General features: G+C 44.8%; 1 protein-coding gene across 2 annotated transcripts in view; it reads right to left on the reverse strand.

Annotated features, from left to right (window-relative positions):
- Positions 1-1,520: 1,520 nt before the first annotated feature.
- Positions 1,521-20,873, reverse strand: part of LOC143696848 (protein arginine N-methyltransferase 8-B) — a 63,459-nt gene continuing 44,106 nt past the window's right edge. For both annotated transcript variants that reach the window (XM_077193634.1, XM_077193633.1), the window contains exons 8-11: positions 11,256-11,371; positions 8,377-8,527; positions 6,399-6,520; positions 1,521-3,487 (exon numbers count right to left, since the gene is read on the reverse strand). In XM_077193634.1, coding sequence (XP_077049749.1) covers positions 3,404-3,487; positions 6,399-6,520; positions 8,377-8,527; positions 11,256-11,371 — 473 coding nt within the window. In that variant the 3' untranslated portion in view covers positions 1,521-3,403. The remainder of the gene's footprint in view (positions 3,488-6,398; positions 6,521-8,376; positions 8,528-11,255; positions 11,372-20,873) is intronic.

Here is a 20,873-nt window from a genome sequence, read left to right on the forward strand (position 1 = left end):
CAGCAAACTGCTCACCCACACGACACCATACGCGCTGTCTGCCATCTGCCCTGTACAGTGAAAACCGGTATTCATCCGTGCAGAGAACACCTCTCCAAAGTGCCAGACGCCATCGAATGTGAGCATTTGCCCACTTAAGTCAGTTACGACGAAGAACTGCAGTCAAGTCGAGACCCCGATGAGGACGGCGAGCATGCAGATGAGCTTCCCTGACATGGTTTCTGACAGTTTGTGCAGAAATTCTTTGGTTATGCAAAGCGATGTTTGCAGCAGCTGTCCGGGTGGCTGGTCTCAGACGATCTTGGAGGTGAAGATGCTGGATGTGGAGGTCCTGGGATGGTGTGTTTACACGTGGTCTGCAGTTGTGAGGCCGGTTGGATGTACTGCCAAATTCTCTGAAACGCCTTTGGAGACGGCTTATGGTAGAGAAATGAACATTCAATTCACAGGCAACAGCTCTGGTGGACATTCCTGCTGTCAGTATGCCAATTGCACACTCCCTCAAAACTTGTGGCATTGTGCTGTGTGATAAAACTGCACATTTTAGAGTGGCCAGCCTAAGGCACACCTGTGCAATAATCATGCTGTCTAATCAGCATCTTGGTACGCCACACCTGTGAGGTGGATGGATTATTTCGGCAAAGGAGAAGTGCTCATTCAGATTGGAAGAAGCATGAGCTTTTTGTTACAAAACTGTAAGTGGTGGGTCATTGCTAGTTTACTTACATGTGCAGGAATTTGAAAGTATTGCAACATAACCGCTTTCCTTCCATCCAATAGTAAGTCCTCTGTCGCTGACGAGGAGTTTGTTCCTTCCTTTTTGATGAGTGTGTGGTCTCAGAGTTGTTGATTGAACACGAAACCTTCCCTAGGAGGATGAGCATTTGGTCCCTTGAAAATGAAACCGCAAACTAGCTAAAAAAAAGAATTTTATAGATCTGGATTTTGCCAGAGACATGCTTACATTATTGTATTTCATTGTTTTTCACTGGACAATGACAAATAACTTCTATTCTATTCTATTCGATATTCCTGACATCATGCTTATGAAGGAACAGTTTAAACGATTAAACTGGTTGAAATCTTAGCAAGCAAGAGGTAACATGGCGATTTATAAACTTGTCACGGTCGTGACCTGTCTGTACAATTTTCTTTATTTATTTATTTATTTTTACTCGTGGCATACTAACTGGTTGTCAGTTCTCATGGATGCTCTCCTGTGTATCATTTCCTCTGGGGTAAAGAGGCGATAGCATGGCTGCCCATCATTGTACTGACATTTACAGCTGAAAACAAAACAATATCACTTTGTTGAATAAAGGAGCTGGGTACAGCAAAGAATCACCATACACACCTACATGACATCATCAGCTAAGCTGATGTTTTGTTTATATTATAGTAAGCAGTATACTGTGCAAAATGCCATAACCAGTGTGTCTGTTTTTCATAATCTTTTCACGCCCCCTTGTGGACTACAAGTCGTACTACTTTTAGAGCACAATCAAGTATTACACTGCACGTTAGAGGACAAATGGCTTTTATTTTTTGCTTTACCATCCAACATCTTACATCAATATACATATTTATCTTTCATTAGAGAATTATATATCAACCTTTAAAAACAGTCAAGGATGCTTTCAATATGGCATGCTATTACACTTAAACATTTTTCTTGGCTTTAATATTATTAGTTTTAAGCTATGTTATTTACTATTATCTTGACAGATGCTGCAATCATGGCAGAATTATCATTTTAAAACATTTTTAGCATGTAAACCTCAAATTTCAGTAACAAACACTCTATCAGACCTAATTATGAACAATACATATTAATAAAGGACAATGTGCTTTGCTAGTGAACCGAATGTCTTTGGTGAGGACTTGAAAAGTATAATCAGATGTCCCCGGGACGCGACGGATCCCAGTCATCGCCTTGGCAAAGACTCTAATAAGAGCACAGGTGAAGAGCAGCATGCCATCTGAGTCCAGTTCATCAAGATCTCACCGCAGACAGAGCCAACATTTCACATGGCATAGCCTATGTTTTGATATGTATAAATTATGTGCTGTTTCTCTCTCTATTTTCAGCTCTGTTAGCAGATGCAAGTGGAAATGTAATTATTACACACCTAGAATCATAATTAACACTAACACTACATATTACAATCTCATAAAGCTACTAGAAAAACAAATTCACAAGTTCATCACATCACTGTATTGCAAACTCTCATTTGGCTTGTAATTTCCATTATTAGCTTTTGATTCATTTTCCTATGATCTTCATATAGGCGAAAACTGTCATTGATGCCTCAAATCTTATTTTTCTATTATGGATGGGTCATTCTCAGGAAATGGTGTCCACATGATGCACTACATTCAATTACTAGGATACAGAACTTAATGATTTTATATTATCAAAAAATTACTTTGGTGTGTAATGCACAGAACTTTTAAAATAAAACATTCCGTTTTAAATGTATCATTTTCTTTGTATGTCCATGCATCTTAATATAGATTATAAAAAAAACGTAAAACTAAATTGTCCTTTTATTGAAATATATAGAATGCTTAATACATTTGCAAACAAACAAACAAAAAATTCAGATAATGTTGCGACAAACAAAATTGATTTGTTTGAAAATATATTTCAACATCATAAAAATGTATCACCACATAATTTTCCTACAGTCTTTATCAATATTTTTTATGGTCGCATTTATGTAGGCTATGTACATTGGCTTCGTAAAGCTCAATAGTTGTTTTTGCAAACCAGGTGGGAAAATATCATAAAGCACAAAGCAAAAAAGAAATGCTGACTTTAAAAAAATAATGTGGTATTGGCAAATGATATTTAACTAAAAACTTGAAATTTTCAATCACAAACAGCCTCGTTTCCTGAGAATGACCTGGATTTTGTTAAAACCTGATCCTAAATCTACAAAACAACGTATGCTACTGCAATAAAGTTGTTAAATTTAGTTCAAATTAATTATTACTACATGTTTGTAAGTGGAGTCATTCTCTTAATACAATATATTAAACTTCGCAATGTCTAGGACTCGGACGCACACCTTCCAACATGAACTCACACTCTTAATATAAAAAGCAAAGTAACCATAAACTAACACTTAACATTCATAAGCCCATGACATTATTTTGTTTGCAGTGGGGTGCAGTCATAGTTGGCCCCTGAACAGTCGGAGAGATGGCGTACTAGTGCAGGCTATAGTTGGCGAAGGCAAGGACGCTAGAAGTGCCACCCTGCTCCAAAAAACAGTGGCGAGACTCCCAGGAATAACTTATGTCCTGGTCTTTCTGTGTTGCTGTAGCCATGATCTGGAGCAGCTCCTGCATCTGCTTCTCTGAATGCTGTCAAGAACCGTCTCTCGCCTCTGCTGGATACTTAGCGCATCTTATAGTCGTGAGCGATAGCGGCCTCACATAGCTGGCCTTTAAAATCCATCTCAAAGGTAAAGTCCAGATCACGCTGGATAGAAAACAGGAGCAAGCAGAAACGTTAAATTGTACGTAGAATCATTATAATAATTTGAGTTAACTGAATAATACACTACCATTCAAAAGATAGATTTATTGCATTATAACTGATTCAATTAATCAAAAGTGACCGTATTGACTTTAAGGGCCATATTTTAACAATCTAAGCGCATTGTCTAAAGCGCAGGGCGTAAGTGCACTTAGGACGTGTCTGAATCCAATTTTGCTAGTTTAACGACGGGGAAACGGCATGCACAGCACATGGCCTAAAAGGGTTGTCCCTATTCTCTTAATGAGTAATTGGTGTGTTTTGGTTGTAACGTACAAAAAACTAATCAGTCTCATCTCCCATTCCCTTTAAAAGCTAGTTGCGCTCACACCATGGCGGATTGGATTGATATTATTTACACAAATATGCAAGCGGAAAGACTGAACGCTTCTCCGGAGTGCAAACGAATCTGCTCGTGCGCAAGTTTGAAGCTGTGTGTGTGTGAGAGAGGTTAAAGCACGCGAGCAGACCATCTACGGGACAAGCCGAATTCCACAATATATTTTTGTACACTATAATAATCACTTAAAATACATCTTTTTATTTTTAATATTTGGCTAGTTTGTGTGTTGCGCAGTGCCCTGTGTGTGTGTAATAAGCAGAGTGTACGTGCGTTGTGGACCCACCTGTAGGCGCATATCACTAATGCTTCCCTTTAAATGACAAAAAAAATTAAAATACTGCACCATTGACTTTAGACCTGGGGCCTGTACCATGATGGTAGTTGAACAAACTCAGGGTTGCAGGATTAGTTTTGAGTTGACAAAACCAAACCAATCCAACAAGGCTTTGTTGGTACCATGATGCTTGTCATCAACTTTCTCCTTCAACTCAGGCTTTGATCCTGAGTTTAGGAGTTTAGGTGTGACATCAGTAGCCAACAGCCAATCACACGTTGAGAAAGAGTGAAACAGATTAATTTCTCGCGAGAGAAGCAGCACAATTCCCTTATTAAATAAAAGCATTAAAATAGTACAAATTTAATCAAATTTACACATCAAGAAGAAAACAGCTGTCTATGAAAGAGGACAACTAAAAGAAAAGGTCTCGCTACTGTATATCAGTGCAAGTAAAAGTTGTGAAGTTATTTCATACAGCTGATAAAGGTATAGAGAGAATTGAACATTTTAGCTCTCATGTAGTTATTTTATAGCTTCATCTATTGATGATAGAGCGTATTTATATTACCATTATATATTTATTCATTTAAACCGCATAATAATAATTGATGAACTAAAATTGTACATCTGTGATTGATTAAGGCTATAATAATTACATAAATAATATAAAAAAAACATACAAATCTATTATTCTAAATAAGCATCACTAAAAACCAGACGATTTTGTCTTTAAAAATCATTTGCTATGTAGTGACCTTTCATTTGGAGTAGAAACAGGTGGAGTGACTTTATGGCATCAGACATGTGACACTTTGCTCACAGCTGATTGGTCCAAGTTCGGTTTGCAACCTCTTACCTGGAACATGACCTGCCCCAGACCAGGTTAGCCGCGGAGCGTAAGTTACTATGGCGATGAACACTGCTTAAAGCCAAACCACTTTCATGGTCCCTTAAACCCAGGGTTGTCGCAAACTAAACTGAAACATAGCTGGCTAGCCACCTAAACCGGCTTCATGGTATAGGCCCCAGGTTTTTGTTGGTCAATGGCTTAGTCTATTTCAGTTGCCTCAAAATAGCAACGTGGCAACAATGTGCCTGAACAGACCTCGTTTTCAGACTAACACGCCAATGAATTGCAAAAGCGAGTTATAATGTCAGACTTTTCAGATTCTTTTCCCTCACAATTGTGAATTTAAATCTCACAATTCTGTCTTTTTTACCCCTCGCAATTGGCAGTTTATATCTGTCATGAAACAGAAAGATTCACACAAGTATAATCAACAGGTTTATTTGCAGAAGTATGTGATCGCAACGATGGAAGCAGGTGAGTAACTGAACAATATAGTGTTCAGGATGGATATCTGGATGAGTAATGGTCTTATCTGTTGCAGGTTCTGAAATGGAGATCAAGGCAGATGACTGAAGACAAATAGTTTGAGTAGGTATCGTGCAGGTAAGGAGTAAGATAAGTGTTCTTTGAGGGAACAACAAGACCAGATCATGGTGAACTGCAGTGGGAAGAGTTATATAGTGACAGGTGACAGCGATCTCTGTGATTGGGAAGTGCATGCAGGTCAGGGCCAGGGAGGATGATGGGAAATGTAGTGAGGTAGTGACTAGCATGGTGATCGTGACAATATCCTATGGAAGCTTGTTTCTGCCACAGAAAAAAAAATGTAATTGCGACTTTTTATCTCACAATTCTGACTTTATTTCTCGCAATTGCGAGAAAAAAGTCAGAACTGTGAGATAAAAAGTTGAAATTATCTTTTAAATTGTTTTATTCCGTGACGGAAAGAAGCTTCCATAATATACCGCAATTCTGACTGACTGATTTTTTTTCTTACAATTGCAATTACGAAATATGAGATTACAATATGAGAATAGAATATGAGTTTATATCTCTTAATTCTGGCTTCGCAATTGCGAATTTGTGAGGGGGAAAAAGTCCAAAAAAAATATTCAGTGGTGGAAACAAGCTTCCATGGAAAAGTTTTTTAAAATGGTAAAAATATTTCGCAGTATTCCTGTATTTTTTAGATCAAATAAATGCAGCTTTAGTGAGAATAGAAGAATAGAAGACATATTTTCAAAATATTAATCAAATCATACAGACCTCAAACCTTTGAAAAGCAGTGTATTTAAAGAGACTGGAAAGCATGTTTTGAGCAGTACTTATATTAATCAAAGACAGAAAGAAAGAAAGAAAGCATATTAGTAATGAGGGCACATACCACGTTCTTCTCGTTTGGCTTCATGCTGACGGTGCCGACTATCTCCTCTCCTCTTTTCACAGTCAAATACTCCTCCAGATAAAACACTGTTTGCTTCCAGTGTGTGTACGGGGAATCTGGTGCTACAGTGGAGTAAACCGAAGAGAACATAAATAACATTAAATAAATAATAGGCTACATCACACATTGTTACGGCTTACTGGACTCTCTGAAACACTTAATTCTGATTGGTTTCTGCATTTTATAGGTCAAATAATTTTTATAATGGCCGCTACTGACCATGTCATGCTGTCTTTTTTATCATATATAATTTAAACTTCAATCAAAAAATCTATATTTCATGTTAATATATTTATTTGCTAAGCAACCATGATATAGTTGATTAATATTACAAAATATCAGGGTCCTGATCATCCTGTCTGTTTTTATTTTGCAATAGACATGAAACTCTAACAATACAAGTGAATCTTGTACTAACCCTGACAAATTCACTTCACATATTCAGATTATGCTTTCACAGACATAAATCTGTGTAAGCCTGAACTTATTTCAAGGTTGCTGCCAAATAAGGTGCAAATCTTTGTGTGTGTGGATTTGAGAGAGGAAGAAAGGACTCTAAAGGAGTCTATCTGTTTTCTTTCCAGCTGAAATATCACTTGTGCTTCCGTTCCACCCAAGAGGAAACGTCTGCATGCTTACTGAGCAATACGCCGAGCCAGAAAGATCAATAGAACTTAACAGAGCCCTCAGATCAAAATCCCACAACACTTCAACACTGCAACTCCACATCCAGGAGTCAGGTACTCTCTTGCCTATACAATGGATCAGACTGCTAAGGTACACAACAGGGGGGGAAAAAAAGAAATGCAACAACAAAAACACCACACAAATCCTCTGTGAAAACCAGGAGCACAGATCTAATTTGTGTCCAGGTGCTAAACAAGACTTTGGGGACAGAATTAATAACGCAGATGACATTATATAGCCTTTACACAAATATTTCACATGTCATTTACAGTATAATGAATGTGGAAAGAAAGAAAGCAGACCAACAGAGGGCGCTACTTGTCATTACGTTCCAATTGGTGTAGGTTTGCTATCGTTGATGTGTTAAAGTAACACTATGTAGTTTTTCAACCTTCATAATATATTTCCAAGACCCTTGAGATGGTACATCGACTTACAATAGGTTAAATGACACGTCTGCCATAGCCTGACGTGGTCCGTATCGCTTTTACAGGCACTATGTAACTTCGGGTTTCGGGTAGTAACCGGAGCACAAAAAGAACTACAAAATTGGACTGCTTTACGGCATACATAGTTTTTCTTCCTTTGTAATGTCTTTCATAAAATCATGCATCATACTCTACCTTGTCTTGTGGCCATTGTTGATTCCAAAGCCGGTGCTGGATAAACAGCGAGCGTGCGCGTGCGACAGTATAGCTGCGGTAGGCTAAATTATTTACGACAGTGGTAATGGACAATTCTGCTTCCAACCTGTAGGGCGACCGCAGAGGAAAAGTTCCTTGGTGTTGCTTTAAGGCTCGGTTATACTCCAGTTTGGACGCGTACATGGACAGCTGCGGACAGCACGGATGCGAACTACTATACTGTCTGCTGAGGTCCGCTCGGTGAACGCGTTCCATGCATGCGCAGTAGATCGGCTAGATCAGCTTTTTTTTTCAGCGCTTTCGCAGTTTTAACCGCGCAGAAAAATATTTTATATTTTTCATAAAATATCAATTTTATGAAAATATCAATATTTATTACAAAATATAGGCTATTTTATTTATTATAGTGTGTAAATATGTATGTATGTAATTGTTTGGTGCCTGTTTTGGTTTAATGCAATGTTTTTGGCATTGCTGTTTCACAACTGAACCACTAGAGAGCAGACATCGACCACAAACTCAAAGTACACATTCACATACACCATGTGGCCACAGGTGTCTAACATAGAAGTTTTTAAACACCACACCTGTGGAGAAGCCAGTCTTTTTATGACACTTGGTGAATTCGATATTAAAGTAGGTGACCAAAGCATGGACGTAATCGTTCCTCTGGATCTGCAGACAGAAGGAGGAGGTGAAGGACAGTTCCTCTGGCTTCACCGTGTAGATGTCCACTTCCTGAGAAAAGACAAGCAAAGCTTAAGTTGCTATTTCATGGTCAGAAGGGCTTAATAATGCTCTCAGTTGTGTTTCTTTGACGTATCAACTATGTCTCCAGAAAATTTAAGCAAAAAATAAGACCTATAAGATTTATATGGATAGCATAACAGATGTTTTGGTCTTGGTAGAATGAGAATGATAATTTAAGTATTTAGATGACTATACATCTGATCGCAGACTTTGGTATCTCCTGAATCTCTTTGCTGTCTAAAAAATCTGACGTTTTTTTATTGCACAATTCTTACACAGTGTCGTTTCCTCCGAGTATTGAGATATACACTTGCAAATACGAGTTATAAAGTCTTAATTGTGAGATGTAAATTTGCAATTCTGAGGACAAAAAAAAAAACAGCTCACAATTTGGACATTGTTTCTTGCAACTCAGAGTTTATATCATAATTCTGAGGAAAAAAGTCATATTTGTGAGATATAAACAGACCTTTTTCTAATAATTGCTACTTTTATCCTGCATCTCAGATTTTTTTTCTCTCTCAGTATTGTAAGATATAAACTCACAATTCTGAGTCCTAACTGCAAAATATAAACTCAGAATAAAAAAGATTAAAAAAAATCGTAATTGTGAGATAATGATTATGTTAAATGTATTTTCATTCCATGGTGAAAACAAGCTTCCATTCATTTCTCTTGTGGGAGAGAAAAAATCATCCAGTTTGATCTCTTATTCTATCTCTATCTATCAATTCTTCTGAAATGTCATACTGTACAGGAAGCATTTCAGTAATAACGTTAGGATGTTATTACTGCTCTTGGATCAGTACGTTCAGACTGCTATTTCAGACTCCATCATTTCCTGACAGTAAACTGAGCCCGGCCTCTCTGTCTCACCGCTAATATATTTGCCCTGAAAAACAACTGAAAAAGTTATTTGTGGTTTCCTCTCACTCTCACCGCCATTAGGCATCAGGCTTCCCATCTGTAAATGTGTCCGATCTACTTTAGATTCAGTTATAAAGCACAAAGTTTGAAATGGAGCATTAATCACTTTATCAAACAAGGCGATAGAGGAGGTCCGTGTTCCATTTAGCACTTAATTTAAGTGCTTTCATCCATTAACGTGGGGGGCGTTGCTTCATTGGACAGATCTGATCTTTAAAGTAAGTTACTTTATCTAAACTTTAAAGAAAGATGGATGTGAGTAAAGGACAAAATGTGACCCTGGATCACAAAACCAGTCTCATGGGTACATTTCTTGAAATTGAGATTTATACACATGAAAGCTGAATAAATAAGCTTTCCATTGATGTATGGTTTGGTTCATTAGGACAATATTTGGCCGAGATACAACTAATTGAAAATCTGGAATCTGAGGTTGCAAAAAAATCAAAAATCGAGAAATTCGCCTTTAAAGTTGTCCATTTATGTTCTCGATTGTGCTGCATTCACTCACAAACATATATGTTTTATATATTTACGGTAGGGACTTTAAAAAATATCTTCATGGAACATGATCTTTACTTAATATCCTAATGATTTTTGGCATAAAAGAAAACTCGAATAATTTTGACCCATACAATGTATTGTTGGCTATTGTCACAAATATACCCGTGTGACTTTTGACTGGTTTTGTGGTCCAGTGTCAAAAATATCAAAATTTAATTTCCTCATATCATAAGAGGAAAGGTCAGTTCAGCATATGCATCAATCAGTAGAAAAATAAAGTGGCATACAAAGACTCCAGGTGGGATTAGGACAATTAAGCGGCCCCTAAAAATTCATTATTTATATTTAAAACATTATTACTTAAGAAAGACACCAAAAGTACACTTCTCAGGCAACATATTTTCAGTCAGGATATAATATTAATAAATCAATATTTATACAATATTATCAATTTGTTTTCATTCCATACATTATAATGAAGTGATACATGTAAAAAAAGAGTTTTACATGTAAAACATGAAAATAATCAATCAGATTTTTTATATCTGTGTATCCTTAGCTAAAGGTGACTAGTGTACCTTAGACTAGTGTATATCTAGTTTAGTGTATAGTGACTAGACTAGTGTATCTCTGTTACCTTAAATGATATGTTTATCTCTGTAAAAGCTGCTTTGAAACAATCTACATTGTTAAAAGCGCTATATAAATGAGGATGACTTGACTTGACGTGGCTAGTTAGTTCTGAGAAAAATGTAGCATTATTTGGTTGTACATAGGGGTTTAATGTTATCTATATGCAGTGAAATGTAATGTACAGACCATGCTTATAAAATGCTTAAATCCCTTTATTTAGACCTTTACATGTCAAATTGTTTTCCAGCTTTGATTTGCATCAAAGTTTAAAATTGGATTGGTTGTGACAGAACTGCTAAATTCATATCTGGGAAAAGCTAAAAAGATTTTTGCTTCAAATATATTTATTCCATATTAGAGAGGTTTGCAGATGCATTTCACAGTCCATCTGTGGAGCCATAAACTTTCCAGGCTTGATGAATCCGATTCAACCAATAATCATCTCATCAGCACCTTCTCCAGTGGTTTATAATGAAATGAAATTGCATTTCAATGGATCATCATGTAACTGTCACACTGAGTGATGCAGCTAATGATCAGTTACACACTAATGCTGCTGTATTCTCTGTGGATCTTTATCTTCTCATCTACCACAGGTGTGTGAGAAACACGCCTAGGGCCTACACGATTTCTAAGTGTTTGAATGGCTTACCTTGATCAGGCAGGCGTTGGATACCATTTGCTTTGAGTCCACGATGTCCACCAGTGGTTCTTTCATTGCTACGTTCCTGATGCAGGTCATGTCAAAACCATAAACGTTCTCCCACCCTGCTCAAACATAGATACATTTGATTTTTAATAAACAGAGCAATGTATCAGATTCCAATTTATAGTACAAGAAATATGCACTGTAGAAGATATTAGCATAAACTATACTATGGTTTTCTCTTGCTCACTTTAACAGTTTGAAGAAAATCTTCCTGAACCAGTCTGATCTTATTGTTACATGCAGCTGAAGCAGAGGCAAAAGCAGGATCCACGTGCAGCAGTGTTTTATTTAAATAAACTCAAAACTAAACAGACTTGGTAACCAGACTCAGGAACAGGACAGCGTGCATACAGCATTACAACAATACAAGAACTCACAAAGACTAGACTGAAACACAGGGCTAAATACAGGGGCAAACGATCTAAACAGGATAACAAGGGGACGTGGTTAACGGGAAACACCTGGGAAGACTTAGACAATCAACCAATGACACAACAGACAGGGGAACACAAGGCAAGATCACATGACTAGAACAGGGGATAACATGACAGACAAGAACCAGGGACAAGAAACAAAACCCAAACCGTGATATAGCCCCCCCTCTATGGGCGGCTCCCGACGCCTATCAAAACAAAAAAAAATACAAGTTCAGGAGGGTGGTGAGTGGAGGCGGTCTTGGGAGAGGGACGGAGGGTCAAGTCTGTGCAGGGGGCAAGGCAGTTCAGGCGGCCAGGGTGGACCAGGCAGTGAAGACCCCTCGGGCGGCCAGGGCGGTGAAGACCCCTCGGGCGGCCAGGGCGGTGAAGACCCCTCGGGCGGCCAGGGCGGTGAAGACCCCTCGGGCGGCCAGGGCGGTGAAGACCCCTCGGGCGGCCAGGGCGGTGAAGACCCCTCGGGCGGCCAGGGCGGTGACACCGGCTCAGGAACAGCAGACACCGGCTCAGGAACAGCAGACACCGGCTCAGGAACAGCAGACACCGGCTCAGGAACAGCAGACACCGGCTCAGGAACAGCAGACACCGGCTCAGGAACAGCAGACACCGGCTCAGGAACAGCAGACACCGGCTCAGGAACAGCAGACACCGGCTCAGGAACAGCAGACACCGGCTCAGGAACAGCAGACACCGGCTCAGGAACAGCAGACACCGGCTCAGGAACAGCAGACACCGGCTCAGGAACAGCAGACACCGGCTCAGGAACAGCAGACACCGGCTCAGGAACAGCAGACACCGGCTCAGGAACAGCAGACACCGGCTCAGGAACAGCAGACACCGGCTCAGGAACAGACGACACCGGCTCAGGAACAGACGACACCGGCTCAGGAACAGACGACACCGGCTCAGGAACAGACGACACCGGCTCAGGAACAGACGACACCGGCTCAGGAACAGACGACACCGGCTCAGGAACAGACGACACCGGCTCAGGAACAGACGACACCGGCTCAGGAACAGACGACACCGGCTCAGGAACAGACGACACCGGCTCAGGAACAGACGACACCGGCTCAGGAACAGACGACACCGGCTCAGGAACAGACGACACCGGCTCAGGAACAGACGACACCGGCTCAGGAACAGACAACACACACACTGGCTCGGGAACAGACAACACACACACTGGCTCGGGCTCGGGAACAGACAACACACACTCGGTCTCGGGAACAGACCACACACACACTGGCTCGGGCTCGGGAACAGACAACACACACTTGGGCTCGGGAACAGACAACACACTCACTGGCTCGGGAACAGACAACACACTCACTGGCTCGGGAACAGACAACACACTCACTGGCTCGGGAACAGACAACACACACACTGGCTCGGGCTCAGGAACAGACAACACACACACTGGCTCGGGCTCAGGAACAGACAACACACGCACTGGCTCGGGAACAGACAGCACACGCACTGGCTCGGGAACAGACAGCACACACACTGGCTCGGGCTCGGGAACAGACAACACACACTCGGTCTCGGGAACAGACAACACACACACTGGCTCGGGCTCGGGAACAGACCACACACACACTGGCTCGGGAACAGACCACACACACACTGGCTCGGGAACAGACAACACACACACTGGCTCGGGCTCAGGAACAGACAACACACACACTGGCTCGGGCTCAGGAACAGACAACACACGCACTGGCTCAGGAACAGACAACACACGCACTGGCTCGGGAACAGACAGCACACACACTGGCTCGGGCTCGGGAACAGACAACACACACTCGGTCTCGGGAACAGACAACACACACACTGGCTCGGGCTCGGGAACAGACCACACACACACTGGCTCGGGAACAGACAACACACACACTGGCTCGGGAACAGACAACACACACACTGGCTCGGGCTCGGGAACAGACAACACACACTTGGGCTCGGGAACAGCCACAAGGACAGACGTAAACACACACACTGGCTCGGGCTCGGGAACAGACAACACACACTTGGGCTCGGGAACAGACCACACACACACTGGCTCGGGCTCAGGAACAGACAACACACACACTGGCTCGGGCTCAGGAACAGACAACACACGCACTGGCTCGGGAACAGACAGCACACACACTGGCTCGGGCTCGGGAACAGACAACACACACTCGGTCTCGGGAACAGACAACACACACACTGGCTCGGGCTCGGGAACAGACAACACACACTTGGGCTCGGGAACAGACCACACACACACTGGCTCGGGCTCAGGAACAGACAACACACGCACTGGCTCGGGAACAGACAGCACACACACTGGCTCGGGCTCGGGAACAGACAACACACACTCGGTCTCGGGAACAGACAACACACACACTGGCTCGGGCTCGGGAACAGACAACACACACTTGGGCTCGGGAACAGACCACACACACACTGGCTCGGGAACAGACCACACACACACTGGCTCGGGAACAGACAACACACACACTGGCTCGGGCTCGGGAAAAGACAACACACACTTGGGCTCGGGAACAGCCACAAGGACAGACGTAAACACACACACTGGCTCGGGCTCGGGAACAGACAACACACACTTGGGCTCGGGAACAGACCACACACACACTGGCTCGGGAACAGACAACACACACACTGGCTCGGGAACAGACAACACACACACTGGCTCGGGCTCGGGAACAGACAACACACACTCGGTCTCGGGAACAGACCACACACACACTGGCTCGGGCTCGGGAACAGACCACACACACACTGGCTCGGGAACAGACAACACACACACTGGCTCGGGAACAGACAACACACAAACTGGCTCGGGCTCGGGAACAGACAACACACACTTGGGCTCGGGAACAGCCACAAGGACAGACGTAAACACACACACTGGCTCGGGCTCGGGAACAGACAACACACACTTGGGCTCGGGAACAGACCACACACACACTGGCTCGGGCTCAGGAACAGACAACACACACACTGGCTCGGGCTCGGGAACAGACAACACACACTCGGTCTCGGGAACAGACCACACACACACTGGCTCGGGCTCGGGAACAGACCACACACACACTGGCTCGGGAACAGACAACACACACACTGGCTCGGGAACAGACAACACACACACTGGCTCGGGCTCGGGAACAGACAACACACACTTGGGCTCGGGAACAGCCAAAAGGACAGACGTAAACACACACACTGGCTCGGGCTCGGGAACAGACAACACACACTTGGGCTCGGGAACAGACCACACACACACACTGGCTCGGGCTCGGGAACAGACAACACACACTTGGGCTCGGGAACAGACAACACACTCACTGGCTCGGGAACAGACAACACACTCACTGGCTCGGGAACAGACAACACACTCACTGGCTCGGGAACAGACAACACACACACTGGCTCGGGCTCAGGAACAGACAACACACGCACTGGCTCGGGAACAGACAGCACACACACTGGCTCGGGCTCGGGAACAGACAACACACACTCGGTCTCGGGAACAGACAACACACACACTGGCTCGGGCTCGGGAACAGACCACACACACACTGGCTCGGGAACAGACAACACACACACTGGCTCGGGAACAGACAACACACACACTGGCTCGGGCTCGGGAACAGACAACACACACTTGGGCTCGGGAACAGCCACAAGGACAGACGTAAACACACACACTGGCTCGGGCTCGGGAACAGACAACACACACTTGGGCTCGGGAACAGACCACACACACACTGGCTCGGGCTCAGGAACAGACAACACACACACTGGCTCGGGCTCAGGAACAGACAACACACGCACTGGCTCGGGAACAGACAGCACACACACTGGCTCGGGCTCGGGAACAGACAACACACACTCGGTCTCGGGAACAGACAACACACACACTGGCTCGGGCTCGGGAACAGACAACACACACTTGGGCTCGGGAACAGACCACACACACACTGGCTCGGGCTCAGGAACAGACAACACACGCACTGGCTCGGGAACAGACAGCACACACACTGGCTCGGGCTCGGGAACAGACAACACACACTCGGTCTCGGGAACAGACAACACACACACTGGCTCGGGAACAGACAACACACACTTGGGCTCGGGAACAGACCACACACACACTGGCTCGGGAACAGACCACACACACACTGGCTCGGGAACAGACAACACACACACTGGCTCGGGCTCGGGAAAAGACAACACACACTTGGGCTCGGGAACAGCCACAAGGACAGACGTAAACACACACACTGGCTCGGGCTCGGGAACAGACAACACACACTTGGGCTCGGGAACAGACCACACACACACTGGCTCGGGAACAGACAACACACACACTGGCTCGGGAACAGACAACACACACACTGGCTCGGGCTCGGGAACAGACAACACACACTCGGTCTCGGGAACAGACAACACACACACTGGCTCGGGCTCGGGAACAGACAACACACACTTGGGCTCGGGAACAGACCACACACACACTGGCTCGGGCTCGGGAACAGACAACACACACTTGGGCTCGGGAACAGACAACACACTCACTGGCTCGGGAACAGACAACACACTCACTGGCTCGGGCTCGGGAACAGACAACACACACTTGGGCTCGGGAACAGACCACACACACACTGGCTCGGGAACAGACCACACACACACTGGCTCGGGAACAGACCACACACACACTGGCTCGGGAACAGACAACACACACACTGGCTCGGGCTCGGGAAAAGACAACACACACTTGGGCTCGGGAACAGCCACAAGGACAGACGTAAACACACACACTGGCTCGGGCTCGGGAACAGACAACACACACTTGGGCTCGGGAACAGACCACACACACACTGGCTCGGGAACAGACAACACACACACACTGGCTCGGGAACAGACAACACACACACTGGCTCGGGCTCGGGAACAGACAACACACACTTGGGCTCGGGAACAGACCACACACACACTGGCTCGGGAACAGACCACACACACACTGGCTCGGGAACAGACAACACACACACTGGCTCGGGCTCAGGAACAGACAACACACACACTGGCTCGGGCTCGGGAACAGACAACACACACACTGGCTCGGGCTCGGGAACAGACAACACACACTTGGGCTCGGGAACAGACCACACACACACTGGCTCGGGAACAGACAACACACACACTGGCTCGGGCTCGGGAACAGACAACACACACTTGGGCTCGGGAACAGCCACAAGGACAGACGTAAACACAGAAACAAACAGACTTGAACGGTCTCTGGATCGGCAGACGTGACTTGAACGGTCTCTGGATCGGCAGACGTGACTTGAACGGTCTCTGGATCGGCAGACGTGACTTGAACGGTCTCTGGATCGGCAGACGTGACTTGAACGGTCTCTGGATCGGCAGACGTGACTTGAACGGTCTCTGGATCGGCAGACGTGACTTGAACGGTCTCTGGATCGGCAGACGTGACTTGAACGGTCTCTGGATCGGCAGACGTGACTTGAACGGTCTCTGGATCGGCAGACGTGACTTGAACGGTCTCTGGATCGGCAGACGTGACTTGAACGGTCTCTGGATCGGCAGACGTGACTTGAACGGTCTCTGGATCGGCAGACGTGACTTGAACGGTCTCTGGATCGGCAGACGTGACTTGAACGGTCTCTGGATCGGCAGACGTGACTTGAACGGTCTCTGGATCGGCAGACGTGACTTGGACGGTCTCTGGATCGGCAGACGTGACTTGAACGGTCTCTGGATCGGCAGACGTGACTTGAACGGTCTCTGGATCGGCAGACGTGACTTGAACGGTCTCTGGATCGGACGGGACCAGCGACGAGGACTCTGGGCTGACAGAAAGTACAGGGAGGGCTGACAGAAAGTACAGGGAGGACTTCCAGGCATTGTGGGACGCGGGAAGTCCTCTTCCTCCTCCGTCTCCGAGAGCGAGAGGGCGCTGTGCTGGACGGGACCAGCGGTGAGGGCGCTGTGCTGGACGGGACCAGCGGTGAGGGCGCTGTGCTGGACGGGACCAGCGGTGAGGGCGCTGTGCTGGACGGGACCAGCGGTGAGGGCGCTGTGCTGGGCGGGACCAGCGGTGAGGGCGCTGTGCTGGGCGGGACCAGCGGTGAGGGCAGTGTGCTGGACGGGACCAGCGGTGAGGGCGCTGTGCTGGGCGGGACCAGCGGTGAGGGCGCTGTGCTGGGCGGGACCAGCGGTGAGGGCGCTGTGCTGGGCGGGACCAGCGGTGAGGGCGCTGTGCTGGGCGGGACCAGCGGTGAGGGCGCTGTGCTGGGCGGGACCAGCGGTGAGGGCGCTGTGCTGGGCGGGACCAGCGGTGAGGGCGCTGTGCTGGGCGGGACCAGCGGTGAGGGCGCTGTGCTGGGCGGGACCAGCGGTGAGGGCGCTGTGCTGGGCGGGACCAGCGGTGAGGGCGCTGTGCTGGGCGGGACCAGCGGTGAGGGCGCTGTGCTGGGCGGGACCAGCGGTGAGAGCGCTGTGCTGGGCGGGACCAGCGGTGAGGGCGCTGTGTTGGACGGGACCAGCGGTGAAGGTTCCGGCCGGACGGGACCAGCGGTGAAGGTTCCGGCCGGACGGGACCAGCGTGAAGCTCCGGCCGGACGTGGCTGACGTGAAGCTCCGGCCGGACGGTCTCTGGCCGGACGGTCTCTGGCCGGACGGTCTCTGGAAGACTGGCCCCTTGAACGACGGTCCTCTTGGCCCTCAACACTGACATCAGCGGTGGCTGTGCCACGGTGGACATCAGTCCTGGACGCCCATAGACTGATGCCATGGCTAGCTTGATGGCTGAAGAACAGGCTGAGGGGGTACTACGGGCTCACGGAGCTCCTTTTCCTCCACCCCCACAATAAACGGAGAACCGCTCAGCAAAAGAGCCAGGTCGATATATTCTTCCAACGAGCCGTGTGGATCATGGGCAGGCATCACAGACCAGAGTGGTTCTGATAATCCTCCACGGAAAAAGATCATCAGGCATTCGGTGCTCATTTGCACGAGATGTGCCAGTTCGACAAAATCTGCCACGTAGTCCTCAATGGATCGATCACCCTGACAGAGACGCAAGATTTGGATATCTGGGCTCAGGGTTGGCATGGCTGCTGCTGGATCTCGGTGCGGTGAGTTCTTCTGTTACATACAGCTGAAGCAGAGGCAAAAGCAGGATCCACGTGCAGCAGTGTTTTATTTAAATAAACTCAAAACTAAACAGACTTGGTAACCAGACTCAGGAACAGGACAGCGTGCATACAGCATTACAACAATACAAGAACTCACAAAGACTGGACTGAAACACAGGGCTAAATACAGGGGCAAACGATCTAAACAGGATAACAAGGGGGCGTGGTTAACGGGAAACACCTGGGAAGACTTAGACAATCAACCAATGACACAACAGACAGGGGAACACAAGGCAAGATCACATGACTAGAACAGGGGATAACATGACAGACAAGAACCAGGGACAAGAAACAAAACCCAAACCGTGATACTTATGATTAAAGCTACACTATGTAACTTTGTAACTATGGAACTATATATATATATATATATATATATATATATATATTTCACAAAATTACTAGTTTCCCTACATTTTTTATCTAACAAGTGCTGCCTAGACTTCTTTCAAAAACATTAAAAAAAAGAAAGACATCTTACTTACTCCAAATGCCCGAACGACAGTGTATAAATCGAACATATTTAGTTTGTTATAGTAAATGTTTTATAAGCTTTTTTTAATGAGTTTTTTTTTTTTTTGCAGGAAAATCAAAATCAATATAACAAGAAGATAAATTTACTTGAGAAATAACACGGCATAAGATTGCTGCTTTCATAGATTGTAACTTTTATCTTGAGTATATTTTGTCTTACTATATTGGCAGATTTTAATCTTTCTTTTTATGCTTAAAGTGCCCCTATTCTGCTATTTTAAAGTTTCCTAATGTTGTTTTGGAGTAATGCAGCAGCAGATGGAGAGAAGAAAGCAGTGCCAAGTAATACGGAACTGCAAAAAAAATTAAACCAAGGAGACATGTGCCAAATGTCACAAAGTAATGTGATTAAAGCTGCACACGAAAGGTGGTATTTACCTGTGTGCACTGTGCGTAAGTGTCAGTGAATGATGCGGGGTGTTTGCGCCGTTCAAATGAGCCCACTTGGAGGAAAACGTGTTAATCTGATTTTTTTCGTTAATAGTTTTTGTTCACTGAAACTAATAGTTCTAAAGTAGTTCGTTTTCTTGTTTAGCTAATGTTCATGTTTTTTCTTAGCCTGTTTTCTACTGTATTGTGCTCCATACGTGTCCATGAAAGTTTTTACAATGTATTCAAATGTATATAGGTAGTGTTTTTGTTATTGTATATATGTTATATGTTATTGTATCATAAGATGTGCTTTTATTGCACAAAGAAAATAAGAAAATAGTGCGCAGAATAAGAAATTAGGCTGGAAAATAAATTTTCACATTCATTTTAATTAAAATTTTGTGTCATGATCTTTATTATTACCTATCGTAACATTGTAGATCCATTTATTTTTAGATTTTGTATTGATTATTGAACTTATTTACAAACAGGGCTGTACTAAACTGTATGAAGCTTTGACGTTTCCTAACTTTTTTGCATGTCTATTCACGTAGTGAGTGCGGTGAAAAAAATATTTTTGACGCAAAACTTTCCTCACATAGAGGCAGCACCTGTCGGGGCAATCTTTCTTTAGTGCTTGTTTTAAGGGCGATGACGTCATAACATGACGACAGGAATTAAAAGCTTCATTGGAAAACTTAAAGAGAAGGTTCAAATGTAGATATGACATGACGAAAATGACGTTCAGTACGGCCATATGAACGTCAAAGTATGAACGGTCAGAATGACCGCTATGGTCGTTCTTGTAGTTATGGAAGTTATGGAGTGTTAAAGAAGTGAAAAACATCTGCTGGTGGAGTAAGACAATACAATTATATTCAAGATATACAATCTACATAACATAAACAAATCTTAAAATCTTATGCTGTGTAAATTTATTTGAATTGTAAACTTGTAGACATGACTATATATGGACATTTCTTGAAACCCTCTTC

The sequence above is a fragment of the Siphateles boraxobius genome, unplaced genomic scaffold (assembly GCF_051911475.1).
Source record: "Siphateles boraxobius isolate OS27281-9 unplaced genomic scaffold, OSU_SipBor_1 31, whole genome shotgun sequence".
Taxonomy (NCBI): Eukaryota; Metazoa; Chordata; class Actinopteri; order Cypriniformes; family Leuciscidae; genus Siphateles; species Siphateles boraxobius.